At 49.7% G+C, this 16433-nt stretch overlaps 2 protein-coding genes across 5 annotated transcripts; one reads left to right on the forward strand and one right to left on the reverse strand.

Moving 5' to 3' along the window:
* Window positions 1-48: 48 nt before the first annotated feature.
* On the reverse strand, window positions 49-8664 carry PMEL (premelanosome protein). Of its 2 annotated transcripts, XM_049693956.1 has the most exons (12): window positions 8543-8664; window positions 5645-5755; window positions 5338-5484; window positions 4390-4524; window positions 3846-4007; window positions 3187-3594; window positions 2602-2835; window positions 1739-1855; window positions 1417-1501; window positions 1101-1306; window positions 911-998; window positions 49-300 (listed from the first exon to the last, which is right to left on the reverse strand). In XM_049693956.1, exons 1-12 carry the CDS (start codon window positions 8616-8618, stop codon window positions 159-161), a joined length of 1911 nt encoding a protein of 636 aa, XP_049549913.1. In that variant the 5' UTR covers window positions 8619-8664; the 3' UTR covers window positions 49-158. The 2 variants fall into 2 exon arrangements, with proteins under 2 accessions (XP_049549913.1, XP_033291975.1); XM_033436084.1 differs by having other exon boundaries at window positions 2602-3594.
* Window positions 3478-15080, forward strand: CDK2 (cyclin dependent kinase 2). Of its 3 annotated transcripts, XM_012534596.3 has the most exons (10): window positions 3478-3615; window positions 8819-8938; window positions 9155-9754; window positions 10495-10572; window positions 10681-10801; window positions 11490-11660; window positions 12133-12234; window positions 12911-13054; window positions 13358-13561; window positions 13837-15080. In XM_012534596.3, exons 3-10 carry the CDS (start codon window positions 9639-9641, stop codon window positions 13939-13941), a joined length of 1041 nt encoding a protein of 346 aa, XP_012390050.1. In that variant the 5' UTR covers window positions 3478-3615; window positions 8819-8938; window positions 9155-9638; the 3' UTR covers window positions 13942-15080. The 3 variants fall into 3 exon arrangements, with proteins under 3 accessions (XP_012390050.1, XP_004274229.1, XP_033291978.1); XM_004274181.4 differs by lacking the exon at window positions 12911-13054; XM_033436087.2 differs by lacking the exon at window positions 13837-15080 and having other exon boundaries at window positions 13002-13054; window positions 13358-13497.
* Window positions 15081-16433: the final 1353 nt, after the last annotated feature.

Raw genomic sequence — 16433 nt, forward strand, 5'->3', positions numbered from 1 at the left:
CCACTCCTTTATTGACATAGATTCTCCCAGAAGTAAGGAAATAACAGCTCCAGGTTCTGAGTCTTTATTTCAGGCAATGGTAGTTTCCAAGGGAAGACTGGAGAAAAGATAGGCATTGCTGTCCACGCTGGGTAAATCATGACATCACGTGAGAGTACTCAGACCTGCTGCCCACTGAGGAGGGGGCTGCTCTCACCAATGGGGCAAGAACGGAAGACCCAGGGCAGACGTAGCCACTGGGTTCTGCCGGGTGGCAGCTGGGGAAGGGGGAGAGCTCGGCCCTGCTTTGTACGTCTTCTCCTGATATTGGGAGAAAAGCAGGGATACTGGTTAGTGGTAGTCAATGGCAACCTGTTTGTGCTTCTCCAGCCAAGAGGATAAATCATATCCCAGGTTTCCTTGGCCTTGATCCTGGCTCCTTCCCCTCCTTCTCACCAACAGAGTTCATCCTCTCTTATTTCTGTGGTAACCTCTGTCCATTCCCCTCTCACCCTACAAGCTTCCCTGCTTTGAGGCCCTTGGCACCCCAGACCTAGGGATTTGCCCTTCATGCAGGTGGAGAACTCACTTCACCCAGCCTTCTCCACTCTTGATATTATTCATAACAAAAATCATCAAGATCATCATTTATTGCACTCTTGCTTCAGAACCAGGTGCTTTACCCATTGTCCAGAATCCTGACAACAGCCTCACAAGGCAGGTATCAGTTTTCCTACCTTTCAGAGGCTCAGAAAGGTTACGCTACTTCCCCAAGATCCCACCAGCAAGACTGCATGCAGCCTAGACCTGTTTAACTTCCAAATCTGGGCTCTTTCCTGGACACTATGCTTTCTTGAAGGGGGTGGTGGTTCCATCATGAGCGGTGGTGCTAAGGGATAAGGGGGTGTGAGCGGCATGGTGTGGCTCTCACCTATATACCAGAGATGCGAGCAGCAAAGCCATCAATACCAGCAAGATGCCCAAGAACAGGGGAGCCTGCCCGAAGCCTGCTTCTTGACCTACAGGCAGAATCCCAGACATAGCTATAGTCAGCATCTGCTTCCTGTCACATATCCTCTACCACTCCCCTTCTTCATCCTACCTCTTGTCCAAGTACCTACCAGGCATGACAAGCTGGGTGCTGACCATTGCCAGGCTGTCGGCATCAGCCAAAGACACATTGAGGCAGTAGGTCCCCGAGCCGCCCTTCAGTACCTGGTGCAGAACCAGCTGGCAGTCTGGGCTGGGTGGCACAGGCTGACACAGCCGCTGGGCAGGGGGCTGGCACCCTGGCGATGAGATGTCTATGCAGGCCTCCTTGGGTAGCCTGGGAGAGATGTCAGCTTATGTCAGGGAGTCTGGGAAGGAACAGTAGACACCAGAGAGCAGGGCAGCAGTCAACCCGAGAGTTCTCGGGGCAATCAGTGGGACACTCACCCGCCTTGGCAAGACACAGTCAGCTCAAATGCATCTCCTTCACTGGATGGCACAGCCTGCAGGATCTCAGCACTCTCAATACCCTCTGCAAAGGTGCAAGGTTTTAAGTCTGGGACTCCTCTACCAGTCCTCCCTAAAGGCCCACGGACAGGAAGGTCCTCGGGCTACCTCCCCGATCCCATCCTCATGCCTTCAAATGAAAACCCTGGGATTTGGGTATTCTTGTTCAGGTGGGTAACTCCTTCCAGGGTGTGCTTCCACTGGGCAGCCCTAAGCCGCACACGCCTTCCCTCCACCAGCTCCCAAAGTAGGCAAGACTCACGGACAATGTCCAGGGTGAGGGAAAAGGAGCCATATCGATACAGAACACAATCCAGGGGGACTTGTCGCTTCACCAGGATTAAGGTGGCTGTGTCATCCAGCAGGGGGCTCTGGGAGCCTGGCAGGAGAGGATTGAAGAGGCAAAGTCATGAGACAAATGACACCTGGAAACAGGCCAAGCAGGCATTTTTCCAGGTAGAGCCAGAGCTACTGGATCCAGGCTTGGAATCAGGCAAGAGCTGGGAAATCTCATTTTATAGATAAGGAAACTGAGGCCCAGAAGGAGAAATGACTGCCCCAGAGTCACACTTAGGGGTAGAGCTGGAGTTTTAAAAATCCCAAATGTTTATCACACCCCACACTGTGCCAGGTCCTGGGTTAGACACTTGATGTATGTTAACTCATTATAGTGTCACTATCTTATTCCTCCCTTTTCAGTGTTTCTACCACAATTCCAGGTAAACCTACTTTGGGATGGGAATCCAGAGGTGGGAAATGGTGTTAGAAACTGGGAAAGATTTCTATGCATTTACACTTAATCAGAAAATGAGATATAAGTATTATGTAAATGATCACAGACTGCTCCCTGACCTTCACTTTAGGGAACAGGTCTTTTCAGAGACATAGGAGCAACAAGCTCTCTCCCCATGGCCTAGGAGAAGACCCTGGTTTCCTGAACTCTGGATCTCTTCCATACCATTAAGGGGGACTTGGGGGGCTTTAAAACCAGTGAAGACTCTGAAGGGACTCCACTGGTAAGCTAAGGATTGGGTAACATCTGGATCCAGAATAAGTCTTTCAGGTCTTTAGAGCTGTGACAAATGCCCCCACCTCAATGAACCTCATTCATTCTGGCCCTCTTACCTGTAATACCTTCTGTAGACAAGAATGGGCTGGCATCTGGACTGTCAGGCTCAGGGGTGGGTACCTCTCCAGCTGTGGTCTCCACCAGCTCTGTAGTTGTTACCTGTGCAACTGTGGTTCCAGAGGGTTCTGCAGTTGACACTTCAGGTGTCGTACCTATGGCCTCTGCAGTTGGCATCTCTGCAGGTGTGGTACTTATGACTTCTGAGGCTAGTACCTGCTCAGCTGTGGTACCTGTGCCCTCTGCAGTTGGTACTTGCACAGCTGTGGTTCCAGAGGGCTCTGCAGTTGGCACCTGAGCAGGTGTAGTGCCCACGACTTCTGCAGTAGGCACTTGGCCAGCTGTGGTACCTGTGCCCTCTGCAGTTGGTACTTGCACAGCTGTGGTTCCAGAGGGCTCTGCAGTTGGCACCTGAGCAGGTGTAGTGCCCACGACTTCTGCAGTAGGCACTTGGCCAGCTGTGGTACCTGTGCCCTCTGCAGTTGGTACTTGCACAGCTGTGGTTCCAGAGGGCTCTGCAGTTGGCACCTGAGCAGGTGTAGTGCCCACGACTTCTGCAGTAGGCACTTGGCCAGCTGTGGTACCTGTGCCCTCTGCAGTTGGTACTTGCACAGCTGTGGTTCCAGAGGGCTCTGCAGTTGGCACCTGAGCAGGTGTAGTGCCCACGATTTCTGCAGTTGGCACATGCCCAGCTGTGGTGCCTGGAACTGGGGAGGAGCCACAGGAGGTGAGAGGAATGGCAGCCTGTAGCACCACCTGTGCAGTGACTGGGCCAGACTCTAGGTAAGTGTGAGTGACCACAAGTGCCCGAGAGATCAGGGTCCCAGTACTGTCTCCAAAGTCCCAGGTGTAGGAGAGGTCAGCCCCAGCCAAATAGCCACTGGGGTCGTGGAGCCGGAGGGCAAAAGTCAGAGGTTGCTTTCTCAGGAAGTGATTGTTCATTCCATCCAAGGCCTGCAGCTGAGACACGCTCACAGAGAAGGGCACCTGGTCTGAGATTGGAGCCAGAAAAGGTGAGAACCAGGTCTGGGCCACAGCTTCTTCTTCACAGCCACATCCTCTAACCCCAAGCTGCCTGGCCCTTCACTGGCTCCAAGCCCCACATTCCTCTGCCCATGTCTTCCTGGCTCTGCCCCTATAAGGTGCCCCTACACACCATTTCCTCTTTCCCCTTTCCTGCCCAGCCAAGCTTCCCCACCTCCTCCTGCCCTGAGACTGGTCTTGTCCCTTCCTAAGTCCTTACCAGTAATGGTGAAGGCTGAGCGGGAGTGAGCGAGGGATACGTAGCTCTGGGACCCCCGGCGGTGGTAGACAGTCACTTCCATGATGTGTGTGCCCAGCACTGCCTTGCCTGTCCCAATGCTCAGTCCAGACACTGGGCCCCCGAGAACTTGCCAGTATTGGCCTGAGGTTTTCGGAAAGAAGAGTAGAGAAGGGGGTTACTGGTCAAAGGGGACTGGGGAAGGGTTAGAGACAGGGCACCAGAGAAGGAAGGTAAGGAGATATATTGAGAGGATGGTTATTTCAGAGGGTGTTTGGAAGTTTGTATATGAGGGCAGGAAAGGAGTCCTAATGAGGGGTTCCATGGGATGGGACTGTAATTGGAGAAGGGTTCCCAGAAAGAAGTATAATAGAGTTAGCTAGGTGCTGTGGAAGAAGACGGAGTCATGGGGAGGTGAAGATTAGGGAAACTCACAGAGTTTAGGGGTGGGACCAAAAGAAAAGGGATCAGGTAGGAAGAGATGAATCCAAGTGTGGGTGACAGGCCAGAGAAGGGAGTCTCTCACCCCAGGTCTTCCAGACATAAACAAAGCTTCTTCTCTGAGGTGAAGGGCCAGACGGACAGGCCCTCCCATCGGGGAAGATGCAGGTATCATCAGGTTCTTGGGGATACACTGGCTGTCCTCCCCACACCTGGCTCCCTGAAAGGAAGATACAAAGTCACCCGCAAACCCTGGCTTTCCTTATTATACACCAAAACCTTTAACATGGCTCCCAGAGCAGGGCTCTGGGAATACTCCCTAGCTACAAAATATATTCTCCTTGATATAACCCACTGTGGGTGGTAGTGGGGAGAATGGAAACTATAATTAAAGATTCCTTTGTAGGGACTTCTCTGGTGGTCCAGTGGTTAAAAGACTCCACTTTTCCAATGCAGGGGTCATGGGTTCAATCCCTGGTCAGGGAACTAAGATCCTCCATGTTGAGCGGCCAAAAAAAAAAAAAAAAAAAAAAGATACCTATGTAAGTATAATACATAGAGATTGGAGAGAAAGAGATTGGAAATGTATCAAAATGTTTAGAAAGATTTGCTCTGGCTAGTGGGATAAAAGTAAAAATAACAGCACCAGCTAACATCTATTGAGCCTTTACTGTAGGCTAGGGCAGGCATTATGCTAAATTCTTTATATATTATCACATTTTAATCCTTACAACAACCTTTTAAAGTAGTATCATCCCTATTCTACAGATTAAGGGAATGGAAGCACAAAACAATTAAGTGACTTGCCCAGGGTCACATACTGGTAACAGGTTTAAATCCAAGTCTGTCCAACTTCTAAATCCACTGGGTCTTCTGTCCCCCATTTTGGGGACTACAATTTTTTTTTTTCTTTGTGCTTTATCTGTGTTTTCTAATCTAAGTACATATATAATTTGTTTAAAAAAAAGAAGAAGAAGGAGAAAGGGCATGAGCTGAGCCCTGGGAACGAGGCCTGGAGTAGAGTGGTACCCACCGTTAATGATGGTGTTGTTGGCCCAGATGACCTGCCCATCTGACAGCACCTTTTGGCTTTCAGGGAAGTGCAGGGCAATAGAGAAGGAGGCGTTTGCCCCACGCAGTGTAGGCCCATCATTGCTGACCTTCAGAGATACCTGGCCACCTGGAAAGGGCAGCTGCGTTAGCTGGGACTCCTTGGCTTCCCCTCCCCATATGCCTTTTCCCTTTCTGTCTTCTCAACTGACATTCAACCCAATCCTTGCTCCTCTCCTCTCCCCACCCCATTCCCACCATACCCTCCCCAGAAATTGCCAAGTTCCTACCTCTCCAGCAGTGAGGCCCCTGGCTTTCTGTCCACTCTGGATATAGCTGCCTGTTCCATGCTTTAGTTCTGAGCTGCCTTGAGACACCAAGCCAGTCCCGGTCTCTGGGTCCTAAAAGGAAGGTATAATGAGGACCCTCAGGTCATCACTCCCCTCTCAGGGGACCACAGTGTCCCATGTCACATCACTCATTCTCACAAAGTGCATTTTAATTTACCCAATACCCACCATGTACCAGGCACTGTGCTAGGTGCAAAGAACTTAAGAAATGAAAAAGAAATGGTCCTAAAGAGATTCAGGTTAAAGTAGATGAAACAGACATATGCATAAATTACTATAATTCAAGGCACTGCTTAATATGAGCCATAATAAACATGCACGATGTACAACAAAATGACAGAATAAACAGATTAATTCCACTCTGGTAGACTGGGAAGGATCCAATGAGGAGTTGACCTGTGGCATAAAGCATTCTAGGCAGAAGGCCCAGCATGAGCAGATGCATGGAGGCATGGAAGCACATGGCATGATAGGGGACCACTAGCAATGTGGTTGAGGTACACCGTGAGAGATGAGGCCAAGAAGATGGGGTGGGGGCTTTGAGTGCCGGCGAAGGAGTTTGGCCTTTATCTTGTAGGCAAGACCACCTCAGATGATTTTTGTTTGTTGTATTGAGATATAATTCAAATACCATAAAATTTACCCTTCAAAACTTTTGGAATATGATCAGATTTGTGTTTTAGAAGGATCACTTCAGCAAGCAGTGAGGAGGATGGACCAGAGGCAGGTAGAAATTGGGAGTGGGGACAAACAAAATTATTATAACTGACCAAAAGAGAGGTCTGAAAGAAAAGGATATGATGGCTCTCCACATGCCTCACCCAGATCCAACAACTATCAACATTTTGCCACATTTGCTTTATCGATCCTTTGTTGTTGGTTTGTTTTTTGGTTAAAGCATTTAATTTTCTCTTTTACAGTATTCATTTTTAATGCTGTACTTTTCTTTCTTTCTTTCTTTCTTTCTTTCTTTCTTTCTTTCTTTCTTTTTTTGCGGTACGCGGGCCTCTCACCCTTGTGGCCTCTCCCGTTGCGGAGCACAGACTCCGGACGCGCAGGCTCAGCAGCCATGGCTCACAGGCCCAGCCGCACCGCGGCATGTGGGATCTTTCCGGACTGGGGCACGAACCCGTGTGCCCTGCGTCGGCAGGCGGACTCTCAACCACCGCGCCACCAGGGAAGCCCTCTTTCTTTCTTCCTTTCTTCCTTTCTTTCTTTCTTCCTTTCTTCCTTTCTTCCTTTCTTCCTTTCTTCCTTTCTTCCTTTCTTCCTTCCTTCCTTCCTTCCTTCCTTCCTTTCTTTCTTTCTTTCTTTCTTTCTTTCTTTCTTTCCTTTCTTTTCTTCCTTTCTTCCTTCCTTCCTTCCTTCCTTCCTTCCTTTATTTTTTTTGGCTGTGTCAGGTCTTAGTTGCAGCATGTGGGATCTTTTGTTGCAGCGTGCGGGCTTCTCTCTAGTAGTGGCGTGTGGGTTTTCTCTCTCTAGTTGTGGTGCGTGGGCTCCAGGATGCGGGGGCTCCAGAGCTCATGGGCTCTGTAGTTTGTGGCATGCAGACTCTCTCCTTGAGGCGCGCGAGCTCAGTAGTTGTGGTGTGCAGGTTTAGTTCCCCCGCGGCATGTGGGATCTTAATTCCCCGACCAGGGATCTAACCCGTGACCCCTGCATTGGAAGGTGGATTCTTTACCACTGGACCACCAGGAAAGTCCCTGGCTAAAGCATTCACAAGCAAATCCCAGACATAATGTTATTTAAAACCGTACAAATTCAGTATGTATCTGTAAAGAAGAAATATTTTCTTGAATAAACACAATGCTAGTTCACACTAGACAAAATTATTGAAACCAGTCCGTACAAAATTTCATGAATATCTAAAAATGTCTTCTTATGATTTTAAAAATCAGAATCCAAAAAGTAAGCACAATATTTTAAGAGGCTCAGGTGGACACGTATGAACAGAATGTTTCCAGAGTACAATAAGGAGTGCAGTAAAAGAAAAAGACTTGAAACTGCACCATGAATGAGGGAAGTCAGATCAAGGAGAACTTCCTAGAAGTCTGTGAGACCAGGGATCTAGAGAAAGGGGGGCACTGGAATATGATGCAGATATTTCAGCACAGCAGAGACTATCCTCACTCCACTTCTAATATGTACCAGAAACCTGGTTGATTCTGCTGGGGGAGGATCTGGAATCATCCCACTGAGCATCCCACCATGAGAGCGAGAGAATTATAAGATGCCCCATTCTTTCTCCACTCCCAACCCTCCCTCCTCAGAGCAGCACGGGACATTCCAGACCCTCTCACCACCCCCACCCCCCCTTGCTCCTGTCACGAGGCCCCAATCCCCCAGAGCTCTTTCATGTGATGCTCAGCTGAGACCCCTCTGCCTGTCTCTCCCAGCCCCAGAACAAAAGCCTGGGCTGTGATCGTCTATGCCCATCCCAAAGAAGGGATGTGGTGCCTCTTTACCCTCTATCCAATACATTCTCTTGCTCCTCACTTTAAATACCCTATCCCAAGTGCCTGAGACATTGCCTAAAAGAGTCTCCCACTCATTTTACTCCCTTGGAGCCCCCGCTCCAGCTCACTGCCCAGGGGGTCTCAGAATTAGGGGCACCAAGACCCACTATTCTCTTGCCCTTCCAAGCAAATGGAGTTATTTTCAGGCTGAGTCCCAAATCTTCATGTGGGGAGGGAGCTCAGTTGCCCATGTCCTTACTAAATCAAATGGGTGGGAGATGCCAGAAGCATTGCTGGTTATCTCCCATTAGGGAAGGGAAAACCAGAGCAAGTGTGCAACCCCAAATTCACACTTGCTCATGTCCACACACCCCACACTCACCTTCTGTGGCCCCCACAGCCAGAAGAGCACCCATCACAGCCACATGGAGAAGGCATTTTCTCAGCACCAGATCCATCCTGTTCTTTCCAGCAACCAAAGGCGCTAGGGCGTAGGACAAGCCCCTATATAAGAAACGGATGCTCATTTGCATAGCCCTTCCTCCTCTCCCTGCAGGGGAGGCCTGGGAGGAGCAGGAGGACCTGAGAAAGGCAGAACTGAGGAGGGATCCTGGTCCCTGGACATCCCGCTACTCAGTGACAGTTTCTGGTTTCACAGGGTCACGCTCATCTTAAAGCACTCCAACCCCCCGTGGAAAGAACTGACTGAAGGGCAGCTACAAAACAAAACACGTACCGGACACACACGATTCATCATGGGAGAGTGGATCAATTTATTGTGAGTCAAACCAGGAACCTCTCAAAAAGACTGTAGAAGTAGTGACCCTGTATCCAAAATCAAAGAGAGACAGTATCGGGGTAGGCTGAGAGACGGAGGCAACGACTCCTCCGAGGCCCGGGAGACCCTTACAATGAGATTCCCAGCTTCCTGCTTTCAGAGGAGGCTCCCTGGACCAGGTGGCATTCAATCTTAGGTCAATACACATTTTCCTAGGGGTGATGAAAACGGCGAATTAGAGATCAGGAAATCCCTATAGACTCAGGACACAGGTAGGAAACTCGATCCCAAATCAGATACTTGGAAAAAGGTGTTCAGCCTCCCCACCTACGTTGAAACTTGTCTTAATGCCCCTCGGAACCAAACTTGCGCGGGTCGGGGTCGTTTGCAGAGAGGGACGCAGGGCTGGCCCCTCCCGCTCTGACGTTGACCAATAGGAAGATCTGAGGGCGGAGCCAGGGAAACGCGGGAAGGAGGGGCGGGGCTTCTGGTGGCGGTAGGGAACTGGGGGAAGGCGGTAACATTGTTTCAAGTTGGACAAATTGACAAGAGCGAGAGATACACTGCGTTCCATCCCGACCTGGGGCCACGGTACTGGGCCCTGTTTCCCCTCCTCGGCCCCCGAGAGCTGGGTGCCGCTTTCTGCAGGGTTCCCAGGCCCCCGCTCCAGGGCCGGGCTGACCCGACTCGCTAGCGCTTCATGGAGAACTTCCAAAAAGTGGAAAAGATCGGAGAAGGCACGTACGGAGTTGTGTACAAAGCCAAAAACAAGGTGACGGGAGAAGTGGTGGCGCTTAAAAAAATCCGCCTGGACACGTGAGTGGCCTCTGTACCCGGGACTCCTTACTCGGGAGCTCCTTGAGTGCCCCCTACCCCCACCCCAACCGGCGGTGGCCATCCAGGGACCGGAAGGTAGCAGGGAGGGACTTCTTTTGAAGTGGAGAGGTGGGTTGAAGGACGAGTAGAGGGTTTCCCGGGGGAGACTATAGGGTAGTGTAGAATCCATGGGAAATTTCCTCCCTAAAGGCGGGTGATGCCCCTAAATGTACAGTCAGAAAGACTCAGGAAGAGGAAGGAGGCCTCTGAGATGGGGGTTCCAGGACTCCCTGTGGAGCTGGGTTTTGCAGTAAGCTGTAAAGAGCACCTTTTTGAATGACGAGCCCTCCTCGCTGCCCCAACCCCACCCCCATCTTAGAATTCTCTCCCCCTTTCAAAAGAATGGCAGTTGAACCTCACTGGCCCCTCTAGAGAGGCTGGGTGCTGCTACTCCCGCCCCCCCCCTTTTTTTTTTACCTGTTACCTTCTTCACCTTCACCAGGAGGCTTTGCTAACCTAACCCTGGGCAAAGAAGAAATAATGACCTTAATGTGTCCAAAAGCCAGTCCTGTCCATCCATGAATTAACCCCTGAAGCACCCCTTCTCTTCTCTCACTTTCCTAGGGGATGCTGGGGTGGTGTCTCTGTGGGGAGGCAGGGGGTGGGGTAGAATCACTGGGCTGGGAGAAAAGGAATATTTGTAACCACATTCCCATCTCTGCTCTCCCAACTTCTCCAAGTGAGACGGAGGGTGTACCCAGTACTGCTATACGAGAGATCTCTCTGCTAAAGGAGCTTAACCACCCTAATATTGTCAAGTAAGTATGTATCTGGGAGGTGCTCTGACAGTAAAGGAGGATGCCTTCTGTTTGTGTTGTCTGGGCATTTCTCTCCCTCACCTCTATCCCTGGACCTCCCTTCCCTAGGCTGCTGGATGTCATTCATACAGAAAACAAACTCTACCTGGTTTTTGAGTTTCTGCACCAGGATCTCAAGAAATTCATGGATGCCTCTGCTCTCACTGGCATTCCTCTTCCCCTCATAAAGGTAATCCTTCACATCAACTCCTCCCAACATGGGCATGTCTTGGGGGGACTGAAGGCAGGCAATCCAGACTGAGTGTTGATTTGTGATCTTAGCTTCCTTCCCAGCCCTCATCCCCCTACACACACACACACACACACACACACACACACAATCACACACACACAATCACACATACCTTTTTTGTGGCTCCTTCACTGCTCATTATACTTATTAACCCTAAGGCTGGGCAGGAGAATCAAAGAAGTTGAAACTCTAGTGAGTCAGCTTAGCAGCTCAGGTGGAAGGTGAGATGAAACTCAGATAAATGGGACTGGAGGGCACTTGGTAGACCCCTCCAAAAAGCCTTTCCACCTGCTTGGTGGGAGAAATAGCCAGTGAGTCTCTATTGTCTGTTTTTCTGGGTTCTTTACTCCCAGAGCTACTTTCCATCTATCAACAAACGTTTATCCAACACACATTTATTGAACACCTTCAATGTGCTGAACACAGGATATGGAAAAGAAATGCAAAACTGAATAAAACCTGATCCTTATCCTCACTGGGATTACAGTCCAATCAGGGAAATGGCTTGTAAACATGGAATTATTATCTAACTAGTGAAGGCTTTAGTAGAACTATGGAGGCACAGAGGAGACCCTAATGTTCTCACGGTGATGGAAAAACACATTCTTTTCTCTCCCCTTGTCAGAGCTACCTGTTCCAGCTGCTCCAGGGCCTAGCTTTCTGCCATTCTCATCGGGTCCTGCACCGAGACCTCAAACCTCAGAATCTGCTTATCAACGCAGAGGGGGCCATCAAGCTAGCAGACTTTGGACTAGCCAGAGCCTTTGGAGTCCCTGTTCGTACTTACACCCACGAGGTGAGTCCCTCTCTGCATGTCTTCTCTGAACTTCCTGGGAGGTGTTAACAGGGACATTCACAACATTTTTAGTAACTATCTGGCCAGCAGTTTCTCTCTCACTAGATGGAAAGTATCTCTGACACCCTAAGAGGTCTTAGAGTATACACGGAGTTCACATTTTGATAGATAACAAGCCAGGAGAGCTGGATGGCACACCATTAAAATTATGACTGATTGCCTCAAGTTTTCCAAGAAGGTTGCAAATTGGGGGTTCAGAAAATATGGTCCCCAGAACCATGGACTAGGCTAACTCTGGGCTAAGAAGTTGTACCCAGTTATTTTACTTCGGGGAAATCAGAGGGAAGGGAAGGATGGAGGGAAAGAAGTTGCTTGTTAAGAAGCTGAGTTAGCAGAGTAGTCCTGAGGAAGTGAGATGTGGGAATCTCCATGCCCCATACACCACCCCTCCCCTTCCTACGCTTGTCCTCAGGTGGTGACTCTGTGGTACCGAGCACCTGAAATCCTTCTGGGCTGCAAATACTACTCCACAGCTGTGGACATCTGGAGCCTGGGCTGCATCTTTGCTGAGATGGTACGGAGGCATGCCCGAGTTCTACCCAGCCCCCTCCTCCCCACATTCAAGAACAACAGAACTGTTTCTTGGCCTAGACCCATGGCCCTTCTCTTATCACAGGGTCCTTCCTCTAGAGTAGCACAAAGTGGGTGGTGGGGAAAGGATAGGACTGTCATCCCTGATGTCAACCACAATGTTAGGATATCCTCAAACAGCTTTAGCATGCAGTATACATATCTTATCTCTGAATTGAGCTAAATCATTTCTGCAACTGTTTTAGCTTTAGCCTGCATATACTTGGGAAAATGAGTTCCATTTAGTGTCCCCTTCATTTGGCCTGTAGACCTTATTGTAGGGCACCAGGAATGTGGTGAGGTCAACTGTGTTCACCTTACCCACACCTTTTATTTAAACTGCAGACTTACATCACATCCCCCCTCAACCTCTGGCTTTTCAGATTGAAGGATCCCTGAGGCCCAGTCTTATAAGGGAGCTCTCATCCCCTTTAATACAACAGTGGAGTGAGCTAAGTTTCCAAATCAAAGCAGCAGTATGTTTTATGGTCCCTTATCTGGGTTGTAACTGGGGGCATGGAGACCATTAGCCCATATATATAATGTGCATTTATCCCCCAGTGCATTACTTTACAATTGCCCATATTCATCTCTCAATTCATCAAAAAATATTTGTTAAGCACCTAGTGTGTACCCAGCACCACGCTAGGTGCTGTGGGGAACACAGAAGAAATGGAAGACACAGTCTCTGCCCGCTGTGCTCCTATCTAGAAGTGTCTGCACCACAAGGAGGGGGGATGACCGCAGTGTCTACCCCACACCCCGTGAGTGGCTTGGGATCCCTTTGCTACATGTCAGTGGCACCCCAGACATTCACCCCCTCCCAGCCCCACCCAGCCTTGGGGATCTGCAAAGCCATGGTTGGGGGAAGGAAGGAGGGGGCGAGGAGACAGATGAAGGGACTTCATTGTCTCAGGCTCTGTTTGACTGACCCCATGAAAGGCCCTGGGGAGGGAGTCATGGGGCCCTGCTGACCTTCCACTGCCTGTGGGAACCTCCATTATCCAGTGGGCAGTTTTGACTGACGTCAATGTGGGTCTTGGCTTTTCCTCTTTCCCCATTTTCAGGTGACCCGGCGGGCCCTATTCCCAGGAGATTCTGAGATCGACCAACTCTTCCGGATCTTTCGGACTCTGGGGACCCCAGATGAGGTGGTTTGGCCAGGAGTTACTTCTATGCCTGATTATAAGCCAAGTTTCCCCAAGTGGGCCAGGCAAGATTTTAGCAAAGTTGTGCCCCCCCTGGATGAAGATGGACGGAGCTTGTTATCGGTGAGAGTGGGGAGTGGGCACCCATTTCCTCTCATTCACTCCCCCAGGGCAAGGTTTTTCCAGGATGAAGGAAGAATGAGGCCCTGGACTCCTGGTCTTAGCATTTCCCTAGCCCCTGCTTCCCTCTCGCTGTTGTGCACCCATTAGATACAGGAAGGAGGGAAATGGGAACTCTGCCTTGGGTGAAAGGAATTGTTTCCCGATTTCTCAAAACACCTGCTGCCCATTTACTCCATTATCACATTACTGACGTCAGCATACATCTCTCCCTCCAGCAAATGCTGCACTACGACCCCAACAAGCGGATTTCAGCAAAGGCAGCTTTGGCTCACCCTTTCTTCCAGGATGTGACCAAGCCAGTACCTCACCTTCGACTCTGATGGCTTTCTCAAGCCCCTACTCCCAGTCTCACCCTCTCCTCCAGTGGGGGCATGATCTGGCTTGGCCCAGGGCTCTTAGCTCACTGATCTTGTCTGGCTGCCTTAGCACTCACCTGCCCCTCTTAGCCAGCCAACTCTGGGGAGAGGGCGTGGAGGGGAGAAATAGGTGAAATGGAAAGGAAGCGTCAATATTACATGCACTTAATCTGCACCATGCTCTCCCCTTCCTCTTAGTCATTGCTTAGGAGGGCTGGTATTTAAAAAAAAAAAAAGTTAAAAGACTGTTTCTCCTTCCTCCACATAGGGTTTGCCATCCCAGTCTCTGAAAGCCCCGCAATTATTATTTTCTGTGTTTCAGGTGACAGAGACCCCAAACCTCCCACAGCCCTGTGTAAGGCCAACTGATAGCAGGGGCACTAAGTTGGAACTTTTGAAAACCAAGCAAAACAAAAACATGGCGAGGGGTCTGTTTTAAAGAATTAGGTTAAAAAAATAGATCCAACCAGTTTATACCCTAGTTTTAGTGCTTCATCTCACCTAACAGTCTGGGAGACTCAAGACTCCCTGTCTCAGACTCCCAGTCTCTGCAGTCCTGGTGGGACTGCAGTAGAAATGATTGCTCCTAGTCTTCTTGCCTGTCCCTCCTACAGGCAAGGGGTCTCTGGGAGGCTCTGGGTCAGGGACTGTGCTTCACCGAGGCCTTATGAGGCAAGTGAAAGATGTTTGAATTTTTCTCTTCTTTTTAAGATTCTTAGTTCTTCAGGTGCTAGGTTCCATCTCCCTCTGAAGGCCAGCCCATAGGAGTGAAAGTTAAGGTTAAGACCTCATTTTGAGAATGCTGACACTTTTTTAGGGCTGTGCCTGAGTGGGGACATTGGGAAAAAAATATTTCTTTAAAAGAAGGATGAACAATTATATTTATATTTCAGGTTATAGCAGTTTTTTAAGTGGGAATCGGTGGGGATTTGTTGCCATGTGCACCTTGGGGTTTGTAACGCGAATGTTCAAAAAAAAAAGCTTTTTTTCTTTTTTATGATTTTGTCTCTCTTCTCCCACCTTTTGTCCTTGAGTGTTCTTGCTATTAACATTATTTGTAATTTAGTTTGTAATTGATTAAAAAAAAAGTTCCTGGTTTTATAGTTCATGTCTCTCCTCCTTTACTTTTGCATATTTACTGAAAGAATGGTGTGAGAGAGAAAATGAATGTGTGCATGTGATAGTAGGTTTCAGACCCCTTTTCTTAATCACTCTATGCAGGGCTACCCACCCCACTCCATTTCGACCTCTGCGATGCAATTGGGATAGTGCCACGGGTGGGTGAAGTGGGAATTATTGCCCCCATTTTACAGCTGAGGAAAGTGAAGCTTATGTATTTCCTACTTTACTTTCCCCTAAACCAGCATCTCCCCCACCCCACCCCACCCCCAGACACACATATCACATACACATACACACAAGGCTCCAGTTCCAGATTTTCAATGTTAGGGCTCAGGAACAGCAGTATGGTTGGAAGTGGGCTCCAAGGTTAATTCGCATTGACGCTGCATTTCCCAGTAAGCTCGTCTTGTTTTCTTTTTACCGTTTTTATTTTGTTTTTTTTTTTTTTGCGGCACGCGGGCCTCTCACTGCTGTGGCCTCTCCCGTCGCGGAGCACTGGCTCCGGACGCGCAGGCCCAGCGGACATGGCCCACGGGCACAGCCGCTCCGCGGCACGCGGGACCCTCCCGGGCCGGGGCACGAACCCGCGTCCCCTGCATTGGCAGGCGGACTCTCAACCACTGCGCCACCAGGGAAGCCCTCGTCTTGTTTTCTTTTTGTTCCATATCACAAACAGAAAAGTTTTCTAAAAATACTTATTCACATTTACATGCGATTTAGAATACATCAATCGTCTGTATGAAAAATTATTATAAAGGGGCTAAAGCCTCCCCAAGCTACCACTTCTTGGAGGTGCCATTGTCTCAGCTCACCAAAAAACATCTCAGACTGCCGCGGGCCATCCCCAAAATTCCTGTGCTCTGGGGCCCCACTGAAAGGAGGAAGCACCGACGTGAGGGCCGCTTAAATTCCTAGGCTCCGGGTCCCTAGGAGAGGTATTTCCCTTCACGCCCGCGAATTTGTGATAGAAGGCGGGGCGCCAGAGGCAGGCCCCGCCAAATCCCAGGGGAGGGGCGAAGGTCAGTAGCGGCCTTCCTAAGGCCTCTTTCAACCCCGCCTTGCCTGCCATTCAAGTCCCGAATTTTCTCAGTACTGGTTAAAGTTTCACTTTGACCCGCCCCCATCGCTCACCTGATTAGATGTTTATGAGTTAAAAGGCGGGGTCATGAGGGTGTCGCGAGTCTACTGGTTAGAGTATACGCTTGTCAACAGGGTACCGCCCCCTATCTCGGGGAGCTCGCTCTTTAGTGGCTCCTCACCTCGTCCATCTTCAAAGTTTCCCTCTCTATATTGGTCTGGGGCACCGCCTGTCCAGTCCTCTGCTCTTACGCCTC

The sequence above is a fragment of the Orcinus orca genome, chromosome 11 (genome assembly GCF_937001465.1).
Source record: "Orcinus orca chromosome 11, mOrcOrc1.1, whole genome shotgun sequence".
Lineage (NCBI taxonomy): Eukaryota > Metazoa > Chordata > Mammalia > Artiodactyla > Delphinidae > Orcinus > Orcinus orca.